Source organism: Papaver somniferum, chromosome 9, assembly GCF_003573695.1.
Source record: "Papaver somniferum cultivar HN1 chromosome 9, ASM357369v1, whole genome shotgun sequence".
Taxonomy (NCBI): Eukaryota; Viridiplantae; Streptophyta; class Magnoliopsida; order Ranunculales; family Papaveraceae; genus Papaver; species Papaver somniferum.
Window position 1 is genome coordinate 161943147 of NC_039366.1, and position 23190 is coordinate 161966336.

General features: G+C 36.6%; 1 protein-coding gene and 1 long non-coding RNA gene across 2 annotated transcripts; one reads left to right on the plus strand and one right to left on the minus strand.

Moving 5' to 3' along the window:
* The first annotated feature begins 9011 nt into the window (after positions 1-9011).
* On the plus strand, positions 9012-11279 carry LOC113313861. Its single transcript, XR_003342081.1, has 3 exons — positions 9012-9165; positions 9262-9313; positions 10967-11279. It is a non-coding gene; the product is annotated as an uncharacterized LOC113313861 (long non-coding RNA).
* Positions 11280-18888: 7609 nt separating this feature from the next.
* Positions 18889-22732, minus strand: LOC113312800. The gene is made up of 5 exons (XM_026561537.1): positions 22190-22732; positions 21413-22114; positions 20315-21326; positions 20163-20251; positions 18889-19647 (listed from the first exon to the last, which is right to left on the minus strand). The coding sequence occupies exons 1-5, from the start codon at positions 22730-22732 to the stop codon at positions 18889-18891; spliced, it is 3105 nt and encodes a 1034-aa protein (XP_026417322.1).
* Positions 22733-23190: the final 458 nt, after the last annotated feature.

Sequence of the window (23190 nt, forward strand, 5' to 3'; positions counted from 1 at the left end):
GATTGAGCACTAGGTAAGGTGTGTGCCTATCATGTGAATCTATCCGATATTTTGAGGAGAGATTTGAATCTCTCCGAGATTTTGTGAAGAGATTTGAATCTCTCCGAGATTTTGCGGACGGCTCAAAAATATCTCAGTGATTTTTGGAGAGAGATTTGAATCTCTCCGAGATTTTTGCGGACGACCCAAAATCTCTCCGTGATTTTTGCAGAGAGATTTGAATCTCTCCGAGATTTTTGCAGAGAGATTTGAATCTCTCCGAGATTTTTGCGGATGGATCAAAATCTCTCAGAAGATTTTCTTAACGGATCCGTATCTCTCTGTGGTCAGCTGGGACTTCTGGAGAGAGAGAGAGAGAGAAAAAGAGAGAGAGAGAGAAAAGGCTTTGTATGCCTGATTAATGTCTCTGCGAGATTTTGGCTCACTTGTCTTTGACCAGCGTACCTTGCAGAGATGTGCTAGGAATCAACTGTGTGTTCATATGATGAGCCAACAAGACCATTGTATCTCGAAAGGATGTTCTAGGAGTCTGTCGAAAAGGCTCAGAGGTAGAATAACCAGCGTATCTCGCGGGGATGTTCTAGGACTTATCCAGAAACCTCAGTAAGTCGAGTCAGAGCCTAGATCCTAGAGCAGACATGACCTGTGTATCTCGCGATGATGTACTAGGAATCAGTCTTTGATCTCTAATAGGGTGAGTCTTGCTTACAGGAGATATGAAAATATCCGCCCTGGGTCATAAGTCCGTCGGGGACGTATTTACGCATTTACAGAGCCTACATGACCAACAACATCTCGTTGAGGACGTATAATAGGAATCATGGCATCTCATTGAGGACGTCTCGCAAAAACATGCTGGAATTGTGGTTTTTCTGGTTCATAAGTCTGCCCGGTACATTTTATGCTCTACAAAACCTACGTGACCAGCAATATCTCGTTGAGGATGTGCTCTAGGAATCACGTCATCACGACCGAAAGTGTCTCGCGGGGACGTATACTAGAAATCGTGGCTAAGGATGCCTTGAGTACCAAGGGCTTAATCTCTCCCGTGAGAGTTGAATTATGTCTATAGGGTTGAAATGACAGTTTTGCCCTTTATCCAAATTTCACCATCTACATTAAGTCCCCTACTCAGAGTAGAACCTTGATTGTTTTATGATGAGTATATAGATGGTAACAAATCATTCGTACGCAATTACAATTCGTTCATCCTTTTAGACTTGCAGAATCCCCGAATTAATGTTTAACCTTCGATTGTTACGACTTTGATCTTGAAATCGATTCTGGACCTTGGAATTACCTGGGACTTTGTGTTGAACGTCAATGACATGATAATGAAGTCTTGATGGGACAAAATTTCCCTCTTTGAAGAATGGAATTCGTTAATTAGGGTTTACTCGGCCAAAACCCTAATTTTCTCTCTTTGTGCATCCTTGAGCTTTAGAGTTTGTACAAGCGAATATGTGGGGAAAAGAGAGTTTTTAAATGGATTCATTGATAGCCTTGATTTTGGTGAAGAGCCATGAGAAAATATAGGCACTTACTTTTGAAGTTACGGAGTCCCTATCCCATGTAAATACTGAATTCAGGCTTGTACTGTACCTAAACCCTAATTTCTCTTTTTTCGCATCTGACTCCTTCAGACACTCTGTAGAGGCTTTAAGAGGCTTGGAATGCATGTATTTATATTGAGGGGTTAGCAACTTTTATGATGAGAAGTCGCTCAATCCCTTATACTAATTAGACACTCCTTTTCCGAGAAAAAAATGTCTATCTTTGAAACCAATGGTATTTTCGTCAATAACCAATATGAGCCTGATTTTTTTCTGACATGAAAGAATTCGTGAGATTCCTTAGGCATAATCACGGCTTGAGAGAGGGAGAGAGGCGCATGTCTGGTCTTGGTTTTGAGAATTATGAACTCAAACTTCCCTTTTGAGCTAAATTCCCTTTATTTTCTCTGAGATTCCGCTTTTCTGGATTCCGTTTCAATCCCGTTCTTCATAGAGAATTTATAGAACTCAATACTCACGTGTACTAGGCTTTTGGAATGAGTATATGAGAGCTTGGTCGGTCTCTGGCTGTATCAGGGCCTTCTTCCTTAAAAATACTCAAAATTGCGAAACAAGGGTATTTTGGTCAAAATCTCTTATGAGCTCGTTTTTGTTGAAGAGTAATGAGATAAAAGGGATTGATATAAGTGTATAGGACCGTCCAAGAGAATGGAGAGATTCGGTACCTTCTCTTTTAGAATAAATCCCCTTCTCACCAAATTCTTGAAATTAGGGCGATTTTCGTCAAAACCCTAATTTTCTTCGACTTTGATCCCTCTGAAAAATTTCAAGAGAATAAATCACGTCCAACTGGCCTAGGAGATCATATTCACGCATGAAAAGGGCTTGGACACGACCTGGGGAAATTTTAGAAGAAGAAAAGACTTTGGTTTCCTTATTTGAGCCAAATTAGGGTTATTTTCCTCAAAACCTAATTCTCTTCGACTTTGATCCCTCTGAAAAAATTCCGAGAGAATAAGTGACATCACACTGGAGTAGGATAGAATTCTTACGTATGGAAAGATCTTGGCCACGGCTTGGAGGGATTTTAGAAGAAAGGAAAACCCTCAGTTTCCTTATTTGATCCAAATTCCTCTTAATTTCCTCTTTTTGCTCTAATTCCTTTTCCTTTTGCTTCAAGGCTTCCTTTTTGAAATAAAATTGAAAAGAGAAGTATTTTTTATATGTGATATAATGTATAGAAACCGGTCCACCTCCTCCCATGAATTCTACTTGCACTGAAATTCCTTGTTTGAGCGGAATTCCTATTTCTGTTTGAAGTATAACTGGTATTGCAGTAAACTGTTTTAGTATACTTAATGTTTGAATTTAATTCTTGACCAATGAATTATAATTGTGGAATGAATGTGCTGAACATATTCCTCTTTCTTAGATGATAGCTTTGTTTGTCTTTCAAAACGATATTAATCTTCAAATTGATGACATAGAAGTTAACAGAAGTACTTATCATCTTGAGTTTGCTGATGTAGATACCCATCCTTCGATTCTCCATAGAGTCATCTTCTGTAAGTATTGATATTTATCCCTCCTTGATCATATATTCATATTCCTTCGACCATTGAATGAATAGAAGTAGTCGTATTTGTCAAGGATTCATTTGTTTAGGTGTTCTTCAGAAAACTTCATATTCGAGGCACTTAGGGAGAATGGTTGTAAACTCTTCATACAAACTCTGATTTGAGTTCCGGACCCAAATTTGAAAGAAAAGAGAATATACTTTCTAATGCAAAATGAATGACTTAATTCCGAGTTCGTTTGGCCAATCAAATCAGTGTATACTTTTGACTTCAAAAATCCCGTATAAAATTCAGGAGTTTTTCAGATTGCACTTACTTAGGTGTTGGGACCACATCTCCCAGATCGTTTGTCCATTTGAGGCGCCCTTTTGATATGTTGTTGAGAAGGCATATGAAAACATATTTTCTTCAGGAAGCACCCTGAAATTCCTTATGCATTGTCATCAGTTTTCGAGTATTCGCGCTGGAATGTGCCGATATCTCCTTTCCAAAGGAGTCTTTGTTGCATTTGAACCCTTGATGCATTGAGAATCTTAGGAAACTATCCCTTGGAGTGTTATGACCTAATTAACCTTCCTTAGACTGTCATAGGTCGTGAATTTTATCCCACTGATACAAAAAGTGTCCGTGGCGTGCTTATACGTTTTACCTTTTGTTATACAAAACGTATTTTTTGTGGCTCTTTGAGGAATATGGGTTTGAATAAAACCTATGAGTATCCTTGGGGACATGGATTATCTTTCTTAGGATTGGAATAAGGGTAAGATCTCTAAGTATGGGGATATATTTCGTTTTTTTGCTTGTGAGGCTTGAGATATATACTCGTTAAAAAGAAACCCTAATTTGCTTCGTATATATGTATTCAAACCTTCATTTTCCGTGAAATTCATTTGACTTCCACTTTTGTATACTTAAGATATGGGAATACCTCAAGATATTTCTGTTGAGAATAGAAAAGAAAGATCTTCCTTCAATGATGACTCATGCGTCTATCAGTCCCCAGTTATTAGTACTTCTCACATTGAAGAAACTCGAAGAGATGAAACAATTCCGTTGAATGTCACATAATATCCTATTGGTGGTATTGTTTTCGTTGGTATTAAAGCAATCCTAAACTTAGATGACGTACTCATAGAGGAACACGATATTGATGCTGGATCTGCAGAGTTGTATAAGGCTATACGGCAAAGGTACGACCATGTTGCTACGATGAAGGAGATAAATTATGTCATTCGTCCCTCCAGTTAATGACTTGTGATCGGTTCTCAATGAAGCAAGGAATATAACTTTTAACATAACCCATCCTGGTATTCTTTCTGGGAGACTTGCTGAGAATCTTCGCTTCAATGTGACACGGCTACTAGAATGACTCAACTCTGTCAGAGTCTGTTGGAGTGAGTTGAGTTCAGGTCCTCGTTTTAAGAGAGGTTCTTAATCTGGAAGAGTGTATGGTAAATGAAGAGTGTGCATGCGTATCGACATGCAGAGGACAAAGTGAAGCAGTTGAACGTGGAGCAAGAGAGTTTATTTAGGGGCTTCTGCTGGATGATTTTCTTCTGGGTTGATATTTTCCCTCCGTGGACCTTTTTCGTATGCATCTGGTAAAGGAAGAGGACCCTCATGAGTTTAAACTTGATGCAAATCCTATATTGCTCCATTGGCTATGTGATTAGGTGAAAACCTTAAGTTAAATTCGTAGTAGGAGTTCCCCCCTTGTGCGGTCTTCACTCCAGAGGTTGTAGAAACTTCATTTGACATTCGTTTTCAGTGGTTAACCCCAACTATCAAAAAGAACATACTTTCCTTTCATCTATTAGAGAAAATTAGAATCTAGAGATTAATTTTTTTCGGTGATAAGTCCATATGAAGTTGAACTCGGAAATATAGGGTTGTCAGCAATTATATATTCCATTGTTTAAATGATATCTCTCGGATCGTATTTTGAAACATCATGCCCTTTTAACACGTGGTAGGAAACTATAGACTCCTCTTCAAACCGATTGTGAACCCTAGTTTGCTCCTGCATGCGTTTATTATTGAGGGATAATTTGAATACTTCTTCTACTTGATATAGTTCTGGTGCACGCATATAAAACCCTAAAACATCTTATCTTCAGTCAGGATCCGGGACATGGTTGCAATTGCTGAGTACAGATGTTGACGGAGAATAATTCGACGAGACCAGAATTAGATATGCGAGATTTCTCGAGATAAATCCTCTTCACGATTTTAAAGGTCGATCTCTATTTTCATAGTCCCAAGTAAAAACAGGTTATAATGTGGGTTTGAGGAGTTAAATTGTTTTGATGTGTCCCTATATTTAGATACTCTTGCGTTGATTGTTTCTAAATCTGTTATCTGAAAACTAGATGTTTGGGTCACCTCTTGTTAATCACATAGATGTATGATACACGGTTCTTTGTCAGTCCCCAGTTTCTTGCATGAATAGGGATTCTTATTTATTAGAGATGTTTGATCGTCCGGGAAATATCTCTGTTTTGCTCGAGATTAAGTCTTCAGGGATGAGACAAAGTTGTTAGAGCACTGCTCGGTCAAACTCGCATGCGTTGCTATCTCAAGCATGTTTGTCAATGTTAGTGATCAAAAATATAAGTCTTGGTTTCTAGTCTCTTATATCTAAGTCTCGGACTAGGATAGTAAGTGTAGTTGAGATCAAGGACTTCATGGCGATTCATCATACGAGTAGAAGATCTACTCAAGGAACCGGTGGAACTTCTCGATAAAAAGGTATGGGGAGACTTGAAATTATGTGTCACTCAAAAGTCTATCTATTATATCTCATACTCTTTGAGACAAAAGTCGTATGCTATATATATAGACTAGATCATACACATTTGGTATTTCAACCCGAGTATACCTCACCTATCTATATCTCGAAATATGTGTTGGTAATATTTTCGCTTCGACCAAGTTTATCTTTACCTAGTGACGAAAGTCATGAATGTTTCAATCACTTTGAAAATTTCTTTGACGATAAATAATGTAACAACTATATAACGTCCTCTAAGAATGTTTCGATGATTGGAATGAGAGGTTAGATTACATAACCAATGGATTCCTTGAACCGATGTTTTCGAACTTTGTTGATCAAGAGAACCATAAGTATGGAAAGTGCCAAGTCCGCGAACTGCCGAAGTTCTCAAACCCGAGAATTTCTGATGGAGTTGACAAACTACTTGCGTGAGCCAAGTCCGCGAACCCAGTCCGTGAACCGGCGTAGTTCTCGAACCCGAGAATTTCTGCTGGAGTTTGTAAACTCTATCCGGTGTCTTAAGTCCGCGAACCTAGTATGCGAACTTGAGAAGGTTATATATCTAAAGATGATTTCTGAACTTAATCTTAAAAGACTAAGGAATGCATTTGCAAACCGTGGCTATTAAAGTTCATGAACCGATTAGAGTGAATCAAATCATCTTTGATTCAATTGTGTCTTGTGTAGTTATATAAGATTTCCTTGCAATTGAACAACTCTCTTAACTAGTTCATTTGAGTCAATTGAACTAGTTATGGTGAATAAGAACATGGTTGGTATGAAACGCTCATATGGTTAACCTCTTTGGGTAGACTATTGTTGAACCAACAATGTACACGTTTAGGTGCAGTTAACAAACCTAGAAGCGTACAGTCATTTGTGTATGACAAGCTAAGTTTTCGATCTAACGGTTGAGAAATATTAGCTTGAATCTAAATCAGGTTTTCATCTAACGGTGAATATTGAATGCTTTGTAACTAAGGCAAAACCCTGATTTGAAAGGCTATATAAAGAAGACATCTAGTATTGTGCAAAACTAATCCCCAGACCTTACGTGTGATACTAGTTTGCGTGCTAGAGTCGTTTCTCCTTTAACCTTTGGTTTTCTTATTCTAAAACCAGGTTAACGACTTAAAGACTTCATTGGGATTGTGAAGCCAGACCGATACTAATTTTATCGTAGTTGTGTGATCTGATCTTACATCTTCTAGCGTAACAGTACAATCTTATTGATTGTCTTGAGATCGTGAGTGTTCTCCGATAGCCAAGATATAAAAAGTAATCACAAACACCTTCGTCTCATCGTTTGTGATTCCACGACATCTTGTTTTGGCTACCATACGATTAAGATTGTTTTGAGGTGATTGATTAATCTAGGCTGTTCTTCGGGAATATAAGACCGGATTATCAATTGGTTCCTGTTCACCTTGATTATTATCAAAAGACGAAACAAAAACTTTTAGGGTTTTTCTGTGGGAGACAGATTGATCCTTTGATAGACTTGTCTGTGTGAGACAGATTTGTTTATTGTTAAAGCCTGCGATTTTGGGTCGTAGCAACTCTTAGTTGTGGGTGAGATCAGCTAAGGGAATCAAGTGCGCAGTATCCTGCTGGGATCAAAGGCGTAGGGAGTGTAACTAGACCTTGGATCAGTGGGAGACTGATTGGGGTTCAACTATAGTCCAGTCCGAAGTTAGCTTGGAGTAGGCTAGTGTCTGTAGCGGCTTAATACAGTGTGTATTCAATCTGGACTAGGTCCCGTGGTTTTTCTGCATTTGCGGTTTCCTCGTTAACAAAATTCTGGTATCCGTGTTATTTTTATTTCCGCATTATATTTGTTTATATAATTGAAATAATACAGGTTGTGCGTCTGAATCAATCAATTAGAAATCCGACCTTTTATTGTTGATTGATATTGATTGATCCTTGGACATTGGTCTTTGGTACCGTCCAAGTTATTCCTTGTGTTTGATTATAGACCCGCTGATTTCTATTATCTTGAGTGAATCAAAACAAGAGAGAGATATTAACTCCTTGAGATACTTTTACCTAGATTGAGTCTGACTGTCTAGTTGATTCTCTAGAAAGTGCTTCGGAGTTAGTCCATACAGATTGCTAAGCGAAATATTGGGTGTTGTTGTTAGACCCCCGCTTTTTCAATTGGTATCAGAGCAGGCAAACACGTTTAAGACCTTACAAGTCTGTGTTTTTAGCAATCTGAGTCTGAGGACGAAATCTCGTACGCATACCAAAATTCCTCCTAAAGCTTTCAACTCTGTCAAGTGTCTCAGAAATACCTCAAAGGATTACTCCTTAGTTGATTCTTCCGAATCCCGAGGTAGGAAGATTGTCCCATCTTGTGTTGGTCACTCTTCCTCCAATGAGACATTGGACACAATGGCAAAAGCTGAAATGGAGCTCACCAGAGTAGCAAAGAATTCTATTGAGTTTGTTGATCTTCAGAATCATGAACAACTCATTGATGAATTTGAAAAGTTTATTGATCGTCAACATGTGCTCTATAACATCATGGAGTCATTCTCTAAGAATATTGAGAAAACTTCTTCAAGAAAATAATCTACATCATAAAAAGATTGTTGATCTTGAAAAGCTGATCAAAGAAGGCTCAATTAGAGAAAAATGTTTGATCAAGACACATTCATCTGATCTTGACAGACTTCGTGTTGAGATGAAAAGCTAGATGCATCACTTTCACTAGCCCATGAACAGTGTATGACCTTGGAAAAGGAAAACTCTGTCTTAAGGAAAATTTCTTCTGTTTCAACTGTTCCTCTTGACATACAGTACATGAAGAAATATCCTCCAAGAGAAGATTATGTCGAGAAAAGTTTATATAACTCATGTAACACTCCAAAAATTCCCATCGTGCCTTGAGTCCGAGACCGACCTATTCAGATAAGTCAGAAACCGTGTAGCGTGGGCGTAAATCTTAGTATCGGAAACTTATAGCCATGGCAAAGTGCCTTTATCAATTTCTCGCGGCTTAAAACCTAAGTTTGGTATCTCTAATATATGTCAGCTGTAATCCTAAATCTGGTTGCCATAATAACTCTTCATGCAGCGAGACACATGTCAAGACTCTTTGGTAACTCTCCATGCAACGATTATAAACCATCGAAGGGTGTCTCTGTAAAAGAAAGAAAATTCTTGTTTTCTTCTAATTCTTCTGTTCTCTTCCTTTCTCTCGTCTTAACTCTAAAACCCCATGAATCAGTGAGAGTCAGAGGGTGAATTTTTAAGCGTTTGCTGTTTTAGATCCTTGATTTGAAGTACAGTGGAGGTAAGGAAATCTCTCTCCATTTCAATCGAATTGTGAATTTGACCAAACGGGTTTTGAAATAGTATCCTAATTAAAGTTTTGCTAAATGTATTGAAGTTTGAAGAATAAGGATGCAAATGGGATATCTGGTTGTGAATGAGCGATTGAGGTAGGGGATTTTTCTTTCCTTTCGTTTTTGAACTATGCATAGTTTCCAATGGGTATCGCTGGTATATGTTTGATTTTTATCTCCTTCTGATATTTCGTGATTGATACAAATCAAATAATGGATAATTATAATTTCAATTGGTTTGGTGTTTAACTAAATTTTCGTTGAATTTATTAACTTGAAGCCTCCCTAAAATTTTCACTTATCTTGTCGTAGTTGCCGAGAGTAAACTTGAAATTCTCCTTCTAAATCTTATTAATCTCTTATATCCTTGGTTTAAAATTCTGATAATTTACAGTATGGGTTTGTTCTTTGATTTCATTAAGACATCTCATTTTTGGGTTTATGAATACTTCTGTTGTGTGTCCTTAACCTGCAAGAAACTTGCTTAAATCTTACATTTTTCTTCCTGTTTATTCTTTGCATATTGAACTATATATGACTCCTAGTTTCCGTAAACGATTTATGAGGAACAAAAATGATTTGCAACCATTAACCACTAGTTTTCATTATAAATTCAAGTATGAGTTTCTAAAACAGACCCACACCCGTTTGTGAAAATGACCCAATGAGCTTTCTATTTGAAACTAACGCTTTCATGAAATTTGGTATTGAAATCTCCTTCCCTCCCTGTAACTCAAAGACTCAAGCAGGTTGATTTGTTTTACGTCATCAGTTTGAGTATTTACAATTCATATTTGCGCCACTCGATTTATTGAAGTGCTACCTTAAAACCCATTGCTTTATTGATTTTCATTTATGGTATAAGAAGTGCATATCCCTCCACTGCACTGGTATTTGTCCTCTTATGAAGATTTTAGCATAAGAAAATCTTAGCTTTTGTTTAACCTACTCTTTGGTGTTTTTCCATACTAACCTTAATTTATTTTCCTTAAGAGGGCCCAGCCAGACTCCCTTGTGCTGTAGCGTTGTTTTTGTGTTGGCTATTTTGAATCTTGATACAGATGTTAGCAAAATGGTAAATGGTCCTTGGTTTACTTATACCAACTTCAGTGTCAGTGTATTTGATTTTAAAATAGCTCTCTCTCTCGGCAATTAGGACACACTTTTCTTTGGGGGTTGAGCTTCTGATGTGAGAAAGTTTAAATTGAGCATGGATTCACTCGTTTCTGGTTTAGTGCGTTATGTTTAGACTCTAATCTTACACTCTTTTAAATGGTTTGCCGGTAAGGTTTTATCAATGCTGCTAATGTTATATTTGTGTAAGTTTTTAGTTATGGATTTACGAGATTTTCATTACTTGGTTTCTGGAGGTTTCCTTGACGACAATTGATTTGATTTGGAAGATAGTGGACTCTACTATAGGACCGTCAGGCCTTAATTGGCATCCCATCTACGGATGGAAACCCGGAAGACCGTTTGTTTGATAACGGTGGCTGGTATCGGACTACCCTGACGTTGGCGCTGGCCTTGTAATAGTAGAGTAATTTTATCTGAATTCGTTTGAATGGCAGCTTACAAAAGTTTGTGAACAAATGCTTTACATTTACTGATGAATTTCAGATTCTAGTTTTATGCTGGATTTATGCTTTAAGCTTTTGGCATTTTATTTGTATATTTTTTGGCGCTCGACTATCGTTATATCTCCTACTGGGCTGTGGGCTCACCCCTTTTTGTTTTGTTTTCCCACAGAGTTTGGAGCTAGCTTGATGTAGTAAGCTGAGAAAAGCTTACGACGTGGAGCTATGGACACAATGCAGTATATATTGTTGTCCTCGTATATATATATATATATCATGGGCTGTTTTGGGGTAGTTTCATATGGGAACTGAACTATGTTTTCATTTCATGTTTTGCTATGTATAAACTATGGTACGATTTTTAGATGTATACGAGATTGTGTTTAGAACTTCTTCCTTGTAAAGTTCCAATCTAATGCAGACGTCCCTATACAGTATATACATTCTAATCCTTAAGGAAAATTTATTTGAATGTAGATTCCCAAGTCATGGCTTCATTTTAATTTGTATTTGGTGATGTGTATAAATGTCGGTCCCTAGTCTGCTAATGAAAGTATTTCTACCAGTTGAGATTTAATTTCGACTACTCTTCTATATAATTTTGTTTTAACATTTATTTATAAGAATGGATTTATGTTCTGAAATTGGCTGGATATTTTCTTTAAAAAATTTTCAAAGCATAATTTGAGAAGTGGTGCTTTTTGTTAAGTTCTTCAATATGCTGGCACTGTGACGTAATCTCTATAATCTCCATGTTTCATCAAATTTGTATTTGATTTTTTGTCTTCTTCTATTTATGCATTCTCATCATCAAACTTAGTATAATATGTATCATTTTAGACTTATGAGTGACAGGACGGAGGTTTGGCCTTGTTGGATGGGTTGAAATCCAACCTATTCGAAGGAAAAATTTACCGGTTTGTCACAGTTGGCATCAGAGCAGTTCCGATTCACTTTGGACTGTGAGTTTTGGACTTACTTGTTTTCCGGTGCATGTGTACTTGTTTTAAATACGTAAATTATTGTCTTGTTTTGATTTGAATCGTCCAATGATTTCCTTTCTGTTTTGATGAATCAAATGTTAAATTTATTGTGGGACGATTTGTTTTATCGTTTTTCCATTGCTTTGGGATTGGGGATAAAAATTCAAAGCCATGATATGTATATATACAACTTGTTGCGAGTCCTAGACTCCTAGTTTAGTAAGTGTCGCCAATAGGGTATATTTCTAGCGACTTTTCTTATCTTTTGGAAATGTTTTGAAGTGAAAGCTCAAAATCCCACACATCAGCTGGGAAGGACTATGACGTGAGTACCAGAGCCAAGCGTGTAGAAATATATTTGAGGCAAGAGAAGACTGTGTGAGTTACCAGTGGATTTGGAATCACATTGGCTCGAGCAGAGAAGACTGTGTGAGTTACCAGTGGATTTGGAATCACATTGGCTCGAGCTTAATTTCATCAAACGCTGTAAGTGTTCCCGAATATTATGTACCATGCAGTTCGGTCTCCTCACCATTCTTATAGAGGTACAGTTAGTGGCAGGCAATATCATTTCCATTTTAGAACAATCCTTCCCCATATACTACGGTTCCCAAATCGGCATTTTGGTTCATGTATACAGACGCTCTTAAAGGCACGAAATGATAAGGTCATCGTTTGGTTCATTTAATTTATTGACCGATCATCTTGTTTAGTTCAAGTGAACGTTGAGGCGACTATATATTTTTCCCTACCAACTAAGTTACTCGTAACAATAATGCCTCGTTGTCCAATAATTCTTGAAAGGGTTGTGGTTGCGTTTACCATTTTGGATTTATTCTTTTTTTTGTTCTTTCCGTTTAGTTTACCAAGCTTGGCCGAAAATGTAGCCTTGTTTTGTATTCATCTCCCTTGGGGTCTCATAAGCCGATATTTGAACTTGAAAAGTTGTCTCGCAGTATTAGTTGCTTCTATTTGCTATTGTTTCACCTCAATTTTTTAAAATTACTGCTATTTTTATGCATATTGCCATCCCTTTCGTCATTTTGACGAAATGCATAGTCCTAATTACTCGGCCATTTCCAAAAGAAATTATAGGGGTATTATGTTAACTCATGGCCTGTAGTAGCAAAATTTGCTAGACCCGCATTTTTTTTTCCTTTGGATTTACTAGCGCACCCTTTTCCCCATCACGCAGCATTTTCTTTTATTTAGTTTTCATTTCTTTTGCTTGATGCGCCATCCCACCCTTCATTTTAAAATTGACTTGATTATCTATTTCAGATGGATGATCTCAATTGCTGTTTTGAAGACATACTTTTTAGGTTTAAAATTTTATACAGTAAGGTTACTTTTCTTTGGGAAAAGATGGCATCATTATTTTACGATTGATACCTACAAATTTATTGTTCTTTATAAGTCATGTTTTTCTTTATAAGTTACGTTGGGTTTTTATTGAAGAAATTGTACCGAGAGGAAGTGCACAGAAGTATGTTTTCCCTATTTTGCCTACTAGCTTTCTACTGGTTTAAATTCTTTTGCCTGTAGCAGCAGATTGTTAACAAAGCTTGATGCGTAAATGGTTTCTTCAAAAATCTTACAAGTCACGTTAATGCATGCTACTGGTTTCATGATTTGAATTGGTTTTTAATTACATTTTCATTTGACTGAGATGATTTCTAAATTTGCCAGAGTTTGAAGTACACCTCTGCGTTTTAATACCTCTACATGTCTTGATATACTCGTTTAAAATGTTTTCTCAAGAACTACTGAATGCTCGACATGTTTTGTAGAAACAGGCACATACGAGTACGACCTCCCATCTTCAGTATATTGTCAGTCCAAATAAATTTTTCATTTTTAGAAGAAACGATGTGGGCAAGCACGATCAGCGCCAAGGACCATTTGAAAGAGCAGTCAACATTTGTGAAGTTCGCATGCGACATGTCTAGTGTTGGTATGACACTACATTAAGTTTTTAATGCTGATTCCAAAAACGGCGACAAATTTAAGGATCACCTAAGAACTTTTGTTTGAGATGAGCTATGCAGACCTGAACATGATGCTCATGGGTTTCTAAGGCAAAGGATCAAACGATCCGGCGCGGAAGGCTTCACACTATATGGGACTGTCTGAGTACTACGGAAAATTAAAGAAGTCAATCTTTAACCAGTATTACCGACACCGTTGGAGGGTTCCAGTACCGTGTATTGTTTCATGTATTCGCGTTTGGCTAACACAACCATTACCTTTTTCACGTGATTAGGTGACAAGACTTAAAGACGAAAAAACAATGTTACTTACGATTAAATGACATCGCAATGTTACAGCTTCGAGGAAGCGAATTGCGATCTCAATTCCGAAATGTTGGGAGTAAGTTTACCAATTTGAATGCAAATTTCATTTCCTTACTTTTCCCTAACTCCTAAATTGTTTGAATTCCAGGGACGAAATTCTTTTTTAATGGGTAATGGTGTAACACTTCAAAAATTCCCATCGTGCCTTGAGCCCGAGACCGACCTATTCAGATAAGTCAGAAACCGTGTAGCGTGGGCGTAAATCTTAGTATCGGAAACTTATAGCCATGGTAAAATACCTTTATCAATGTCTTGCGGCTTAAAACCTAAGTTTGGTATCTCTAATATATGTCAGCTGTAATCCTAAATCTGGTTGCCATAATAACTCTTCATGCAGCGAGACACATGTCAAGACTCTTTGGTAACTCTCCATGCAATGATTATAAACCAGCCAAGGCTTATAATTATATTGATTGGCTTGAGATCGTAGTTGTGTGATCTGATCTTACATCTTCTAGCGTAACAGTACAATCATATTGATTGGCTTGAGATCGTGAGAGTTCTCCGATAGCCAAGATATAAAAAGTAATCACAAACACCTTCGTCTCATCGTTTGTGATTCCACGACATCTTGTTTTGGCTACCATACGATTAAGATTTTTGTGAGGTGATTGATTAATCTAGGCTGTTCTTCGGGGAATATAAGACCGGATTATCAATTGGTTCCTGTTCACCTTGATTATTATCAAAAGACGAAACAAAAACTTTTAGGGTTTTTCTGTGGGAGACAGATTGATCCTTTGATAGACTTGTCTGTGTGAGACAGATTTGTTTATTGTTAAAGCCTGCGATTTTGGGTCGTAGCAACTCTTAGTTGTGGGTGAGATCAGCTAAGGGAATCAAGTGCGCAGTATCCTGCTGGGATCAAAGGCGTAGGGAGTGTAACTATACCTTGGATCAGTGGGAGACTGATTGGGGTTCAACTATAGTCCAGTCCGAAGTTAGCTTGGAGTAGGCTAGTGTTTGTAGCGGCTTAATACAGTGTGTATTCAATCTGGACTAGGTCCAGGGGTTTTTCTGCATTTGCGGTTTCCTCGTTAACAAAATTCTGGTGTCCGTGTTATTTTTATTTCCGCATTATATTTGTTTATATAATTGAAATAAAACAGGTTGTGCGTTTGAATCAATCAATTAGAAATCCGACCTTTTATTGTTGATTGATATTGATTGATCCTTGGACATTGGTCTTTGGTACCGTCCAAGTTATTCCTTGTGTTTGATTATAGACCCGCTGATTTCTATTATCTTGAGTGAATCAAAACAAGAGAGAGATATTAACTCATTGAGATACTTTTACCTAGATTGAGTCTGACTGTCTAGTTGATTCTCTAGAAAGTGCTTCGGAGTTAGTCCATACAGATTGCTAAGCGAAATATTGGGTGTTGTTGTTAGACCCCCGCTTTTTCAATTGGTATCAGAGCAGGCAAACACGTTTAAGACCTTACAAGTCTGTATTTGTAGCAATCTGAGTCTGAGGACGAAATCTCGTACTCATACCAAAATTCCTCCTAAATCTTTCAACTCTGTCAAGTGTCTCAGAAATACCTCAAAGGATTACTCCTTAGTTGATTCTTTCGAATCCCGAGGTAGGAAGATTGTCCCATCTTGTGTTGGTCACTCTTCCTCCAATGAGACATTGGACACAATGGCAAAAGCTGAAATGGAGCTCACCAGAGTAGCAAAGAATTCTATTGAGTTTGTTGATCTTCAGAATCATGAACAACTCATTGATGAATTTGAAAAGTTTATTGATCGTTAACATGTGCTCTATAACATCATGGAGTCATTCTCTAAGAATATTGAGAAACTTCTTCAAGAAAATAATCTACATCATAAAAAGATTGTTGATCTTGAAAAGCTGATCAAAGAAGGCTCAATTAGAGAAAAATGTTTGATCAAGATACATTCATCTGATCTTGACAGACTTCGTGTTGAGAAAGAAAAGCTAGATGCATCACTTTCACTAGCCCATGAACAGTGTATGACATTGGAAAAGGAAAACTCTGTCTTAAGGAAAATTTCTTCTGTTTCAACTGTTCCTCTTGACATACAGTACATGAAGAAATATCCTCCAAGAGAAGATTATGCCGAGAAAAGTTTATATAACTCATGTAACACTCCAAAAATTCCCATCGTGCCTTGAGTCCGAGACCGACCTATTCAGATAAGTCAGAAACCGTGTAGCGTGGGCGTAAATCTTAGTATCGGAAACTTATAGCCATGGTAAAGTGCCTTTATCAATTTCTCGCGGCTTAAAACCTAAGTTTGGTATCTCTAATATATGTCAGCTGTAATCCTAAATCTGGTTGCCATAATAACTCTTCATGCAGCGAGACACATGTCAAGACTCTTTGGTAACTCTCCATGCAACGATTATAAACCAGCGAAGGGTGTCTCTGTAAAAGAAAGAAAATTCTTGTTTTCTTCTAATTCTCTGTTCTCTTCCGTTCTCTTGTCTTAACTCTAAAACCCCATGAATCGTAGTTGAACTTGCTAACCTTCAACTACGATTTAAGTTCGACTACTCTTCTATATAATTTTGTTTTAACATTTATTTATAAGAATGGATTTATGTTCTGAAATTGGCTGGATATTTTCTTTAAAAAAAATTCAAAGCATAATTTGAGAAGTGGTGCTTTTTGTTAAGTTCTTCAATATGCTGGCACTGTGACGTAATCTCTATAATCTCTATGTTTCATCAAATTTGTATTTGATTTTTTGTATTCTTCTATTTATGCATTCCCATTATCAAACTTAGTATAATATGTATCATTTTAGACTTATGAGTGACAGGACGGAGGTTTGGCCTTGTTGGATGGGTTGAAATCCAACCTATTCGAAGGAAAAATTTACCGGTATGTCACAACTTACAATCTTCTCACAGGGCTGAAAAGTTAAAACATATATCAACTGTTGCGTCTTCTCCACGAACCTGTACTTTTTGTGGAAAAAGAAATCACTATGTTGTCCATTGTTTTGCCAGGAAGAAACAAATTTCTAGCCTTCGCAATTTGCTTCTTTCCACTGTCAATGGAGTAAATAGTCAGACGACTACTGCAGTGAACCTCTTCACAAGGAATCAGACTTCTTATAAAAATGATCTTCTTCCTAGAAGTCACTACAGGACTGGTTTGCATTCTAGTAGTAAAATTTCTTGTGCTACCCATGAAAGCATGTCCTGTGTTTTTAAGAATAATTCTGGTAAATCTAAGTCTAGAGTATGGAGACCCGTTTCCGAAGATCCCCTAGAACCAATCTCTAGAGGTCCTAGACTTTGTAATCAGAAAGATTCCTCTCTTGTGCTTCCAGGAAGGGTTGTGAGACAGTTCTCTAAATCTGGAGACTGCCGTGAAAAGTTAAGAAATGCTGAAATCAGATATCCTGGAGGAAATCACAACTATTCTCTCAGAACCTTTGGTGAGACTATGTCTCCCTCTACTACCTAGTAGAAAATCTCCATTCTTGTATCTAACTTGAGAGATACAAGGATGATGCCTGAGAGATGCTCAAGTATTTTCGTTGATTTTCTTTCGGTTTATATGCTTGATTTTTTTTTTTTTTTGTATTTCTTTCTTACGACTCTTTAGAGACAAAGGATCCTTGAAAAGAACACGATATGCAGTGTTCCGAAATGGGTCTAGTTACTTTGGCATTTCGGTCGGCCCACGAACGTCCATATCTCCTCAAGGAACTTTAGGGTTTCTATCTAGGGTGTATACTTGAACACATATAATTCTTATAAATGTTCAGTAATCTTCAGAAAGGAACTCGATGGAAACTGTTCCAAAAGAAGAAGTTAACCCTACCATGGAGGATGATCTCAAAGGATGTGATTCTTCTCAAGAGTTCATCATGAAGAATATGCTTGAAAGAAAAGAGTATAACTCTTGTATTGGAGAATCCGTCAAGGATCTAATTCGAGTTCAGAATGAAGTCAAGAGCGAACTTGCTAACCTTCAACTGCAGATAAACCAACTCATTGATGGACAAACAAAAATCCTTTGTACTCAGAATACCTTGAACAGAAATCAGAAGAAAGTTATCCTTGACTGCGCAAAGGCTCGTCATTATGCTCGCATTGTTGATCAAAAAACTAACGTTCTAACTTATGAACATGGTGTCTCTACGATCAACAAGATCAAGGATATCAGTGATTCCTATTTCGATGGACCATTTCAGAGGTATGAAATCATCAAGGAAAACTGAGTTTAGTTGCCTAGTAAGTCTTCTTTTTGGTTTAGTTGGAAGAATAACTAGTGCTTTGAATAGCGATGATTGTGACTACACATAGCTATTATTTTCATCTTCTTGTTTTTAGGTTTTTTTGGTTTAAAATTCTAAATTTTTTTGGAGGATGATGTTTTGCAATATTTTGATTTGTTATATTGCAACTTGTTATGAGATATTTGTGTTTACGTCCGTGAACTATGTTGTCCCATATTTTGTCAAAAGTAAAGTCGTTCATGATCGATATTCACGTATTGGTTTAAGAATGAATATACTTTTGACATTTACAAAAGTTAAGCCTAAACCCTTGACGGAAGATAGGTTAAAATATTTTGTATCCAAGGATTATTTCTATTGTATATGCTTGTGCAAAAGAATGAATCCTTGTGTATTCTACGGTATAGATATTCTTTTTTTTGCTAGATAATAGATTTTATTAGAACCAAAGATAATAACCAAAGTTTATACAAATAGGCCCAATATATTTGGGCTAAAAACTAAAAACAAAGAAAAAAGCCCAAAAAAAGAATTTAACAGATTATGTAGTACGGCTTCCCAGGGATTTCCATTGTCTTCATGAACTCAGGTATTGTGGTATAGCTTCTTTTTTCGCCCTTTGCTAAACTAACTCCTCTGTTAGCCATTGAGTCTGCTGAAAAGTTTTTCTCCCTATAGTTGTGAGAGAAGTACCAATCTTGAAGAGATATTTTGATTTTGTTCCATCTTGTCATGCTCCACCAAGGAACTGTTTGTGACTGAAAAACCTTTATTGCGGCTTGAGAATCAGTCTGGAAGCAGACTTTGTAGAAATTGTTGTTAACAGCCCACTCTCCGGCACATAATATAGCAACAATTTCTGCCAAAAAGTTAGAACCTATCCCTAGTCCTCCTGACATTGCATATATGAATTCACCATCCCACTTTCTGCGAACAAATCCATACCCTGCATCCCCTGGATTACCTCTTGAAGCACCATCACAGCTTATTAGAATGAATGGTTTTGCTGACAGCTGAAAGTATATTTCTATTATTCTTGTTATCTTCACCTTCCTACAGCTAAGTTTAAATGTTTTGAGAATCTGCAGATCATAAGATGAATTCCACATGTTCTCAGACATTCTTACTTCACATTCTTTTGTAAAGTGAATGATTCTTTGCTTCACAGAGTCTATATTAATTTTCTCTTCATCATAGACTATTCTATTTCTCAAAAACCATATCTCCTTCATAGTAATCAAAGCTACCACTCTCCATAGTTCTTTTATAGCTGGACTTTTATGCTTTGCTAGCTGAAGAACTTTTGCACACAGATTTAGGATTAGTGAACTTGAAGATTCCACCCAACCAACTCCAAATGATCTCACTGAAATCACAATACCAAAGTATGTGATCCAAATTTTCTTCATCTTTTTTGCAAAAAGGGTATCTTGAAGCTAATTGAAATTTTTCCTCTTCATTTTTTCATCAGAAGGTACAACACCTCTTACTAGCTTCCACACATTTCCTAATATGTTAGGATGAATGCTTTTGTGCCATATTTCTTTAGCCCGCTGAACAGTTTGAATTTTTTTCCTTATACATTATGTAGCTGAAGCAACAGTAAAATTACCAGTTGAAGTTGCACTCCATATTCTTCTATCTTGATTGTTGTCTAAGATTGGTAGTTCTGTAGGCTCAAAAAATGCAAGGAAATTAGTTGGAATTTGCCATTCTCCATTTCTTATCAGATCTTCCACTTTCATTGTTGGATTTTGAATCATTATGGAGTTTTCAGGGATAAATATTTCAGAGGTTTCTCATTTACCCAGCTATCATTCCATACTGAAATGTTGCTTCCATCTCCCACTAGCCATCTTGTATGTTCTGCAACTTCTGTAATAACCCATTTAATCCCTGGTCAAATTGATGACTTTTTATAGTAGTCAATCCAATTGCCATTTTTATCTTGGAACTTGCCTTGAAAAAATTTAGCCCATTCATCTTTGCCATTTTGAATCTTCCAACAAAGTTTCATAAGCATAGCTTTATTTATCACTTCAAGTTGCTTTATACCCAATCCTCCTTCTGCTAATGGGGAACAAGGTTTTTCCCATTTTAAAGTGACTGTCTTTCTCACTGCTGGATTTCCAGACCACAAAAAGTTTCTTATTATTTTCTCACTTTCTTCTAGAACTTTTTTTGGCAATTTGTATACTGACATGTTGAAAATAGGAATGCTACATAATACAAGCTTCACCAACACTAACCTTTCTTGGAATGAGAGCATTTTTCCTTTCCAACCAGCTAAATTTTCTTGTAGCATTTCCACACACACCCATACATGATTTGATCTTATCAGGCCTGGAATTAACATGACTCCAAGATATTTATCAGGGAATCCAGCTAAAGTCATACCACAATCTGCAGTTAGTTGATTTTTTCTAGTGATACTTGTACCACCAACAAAACATTTTCTCTTTGCAAAGTTAATTTCTTGTCCTGAAGCTTTCTGATATTCTTCAAGAAGTAATAGTAATTTTCTCAAGTTTCTTCTATCTTCATTACAGAAAAGAAATATGTCATCTGCAAACATAATATGAGTAGGACGTACTCCATTTCTATGCACCATGGGAAGTAAGTCACCTTTCCTCACCATTGAGGATAAATTTCTTCTTAACACATCTTCTGCTATCACAAATAAAATAGGAGAGAGGGGATCTCCCTGTCTTAGGCCCCTGCTAACATCAAAAAAACCAACTGGACCCCCATTAACAAGAATGGATAGTTTAGCTGATTTAAGCAAGATATGAATCCATTTAACAAATTTTTCAGAGAACCCAAATCTTTTTAATGCCTGGAAAAGAAACTCCCAACTAAGTGAGTCATAAGCTTGAGAGATGTCTAATTTTAATCCCACATTACCACCTCTTCTCTTTGTATCAAGTTCATTGATCATTTCAGATCTAGAACTATTTGATCTTGAATATTCCTGCCTTTGATGAATGCACCTTGTTGAGGAGATACAATCTTCTACATAACCAAACTTAGTCTTGTAGTGATAATTTTAGTGAATACCTTGAAGCAAAAGTTCATTAGACCAATTGGTCTAAATTGATTAGGTTTTCTTGCATTCTTGACTTTAGGAAGGAGCATTATAAAATTAGCATTCATACCTGATGGAATGAATTCTTTTTCCCAACAATATTGGAATGCTTTGACAAAATCATCACTGATATTATCCCATGCCATTTTGTAGAACCAACCTCCAAATCCATCTGGTCCAGGCGAGCTTTCAGGATCAAGATCAAATACTGCTTTCTTTATTTCTTCTGCTGAAGGAATTGATTCCAATTTTTCATTATCCTCATTAAGAATTACTTTAGGAACTGAATCAAAGATTTTCTCAAATATCTGAACTTCTTTATATTTAAATTTGGATTCAATGTGCTTCACTAGAATATCAAAAATGCCTTGTTGTGTTGAAAGTAGTTCTCCCTCTTCATTTTCCAGTTCCACTATGGCATTTTGCATTTGTCTTATTTTCATGTTAACATGAAAGAATCTTGAATTTAATGCCCCATATTTAAGCCACTTAACTCTTGATTTTTGTCTTTCAATATCTTGATGTTGTTGAGTGACAATTTCCTGGACCCCTCTGGCTGTGACTAGCTGATTTAAGATATTAATATTTCTGGGATTTTGATATGAAATAAGAGAAAGCTTCAATACCTCTTCATCTGCTTGTTTCATTTTCTTCCTCACATCTCCAAACACATTCTAGTTCCACTGTTTTAAAATTAACTTAAGATTTTTAAGTTTTGATAGATATATGAAACCTGGATTCCCCCTCACCTCAATTTTCCAAGCATCTTCAATTACTTTTTTGAATCCTTCATGTGATAACCACACCTTTAGATCTCTAAAAGGGACATTTGTTGGTTTTGGGAATGCTGCAGTTGCACCAAAAAGAGGACTATGGTCAGAAGTACCTCTAGTTCCTACTTTATAATCCCAACTTGGAAACACTTCCGACCATTTAACATTGTAAAAAGCTCTGTCTAGATTGCATACAATTCTTTTCTTTCCTGCTCTATTGTTGCACCATGAAAAATTTAGACCAGTCTTTGGAGCTTGTATCATTTCACAGTTTTGAATGCAGTTATTGAAATCAAGCATTGCTGAAGTTAATGGACTCCTACCTCCCTTTTTTTCTTCCATAGATAAAACTGCATTGAAGTCCCCAATTAGCATCCATGGCTTATTTAATGATGATATGCCTGCTAAATATTCCCATAAACTTCTTCTTTTTATTGTCAGAGAATCTGCATGAACCCTTGTTATCAGATACCCTCCTACATCCACTGTTATTGCCTGCCTTGTACTTGAAACCACCATTGGTTCTTTTATTGATGCACTCCATAGCAACATATATTGCATTTATTGGTATCAGTAGTATTGTGAATTACCTTTTTATTCATACCTGGAAATCTTAGCTTTATATATGAGTCAGAATTGACTCTTATTTTTGGTTCTGAAATCCAAACTAAAGTAGGACTAAAATTTTTAACAAAACTTCTTAGTTTATCAGAGGCTTGCAATCTTATTATCCCTCTGATATTCCAATATATAACTCTCATTTATTAAGAGATTGAGAAGTTTTAGGACTTCCCATTCCTACTGAATTCTTGCTTTCATTAACATTATTCATTGATTTTTGAGCAGCTTGTTTTCTTGTAGTAACATTTCTTGTTGGTTTAGGGATTTTACCCTTATTTTTTTTTCCACCTTTCTCTTCTTCTTGAACTTTTTTGATAGGAGGAATAATGGTTATAACGTTATTAATTGAAGGAGCA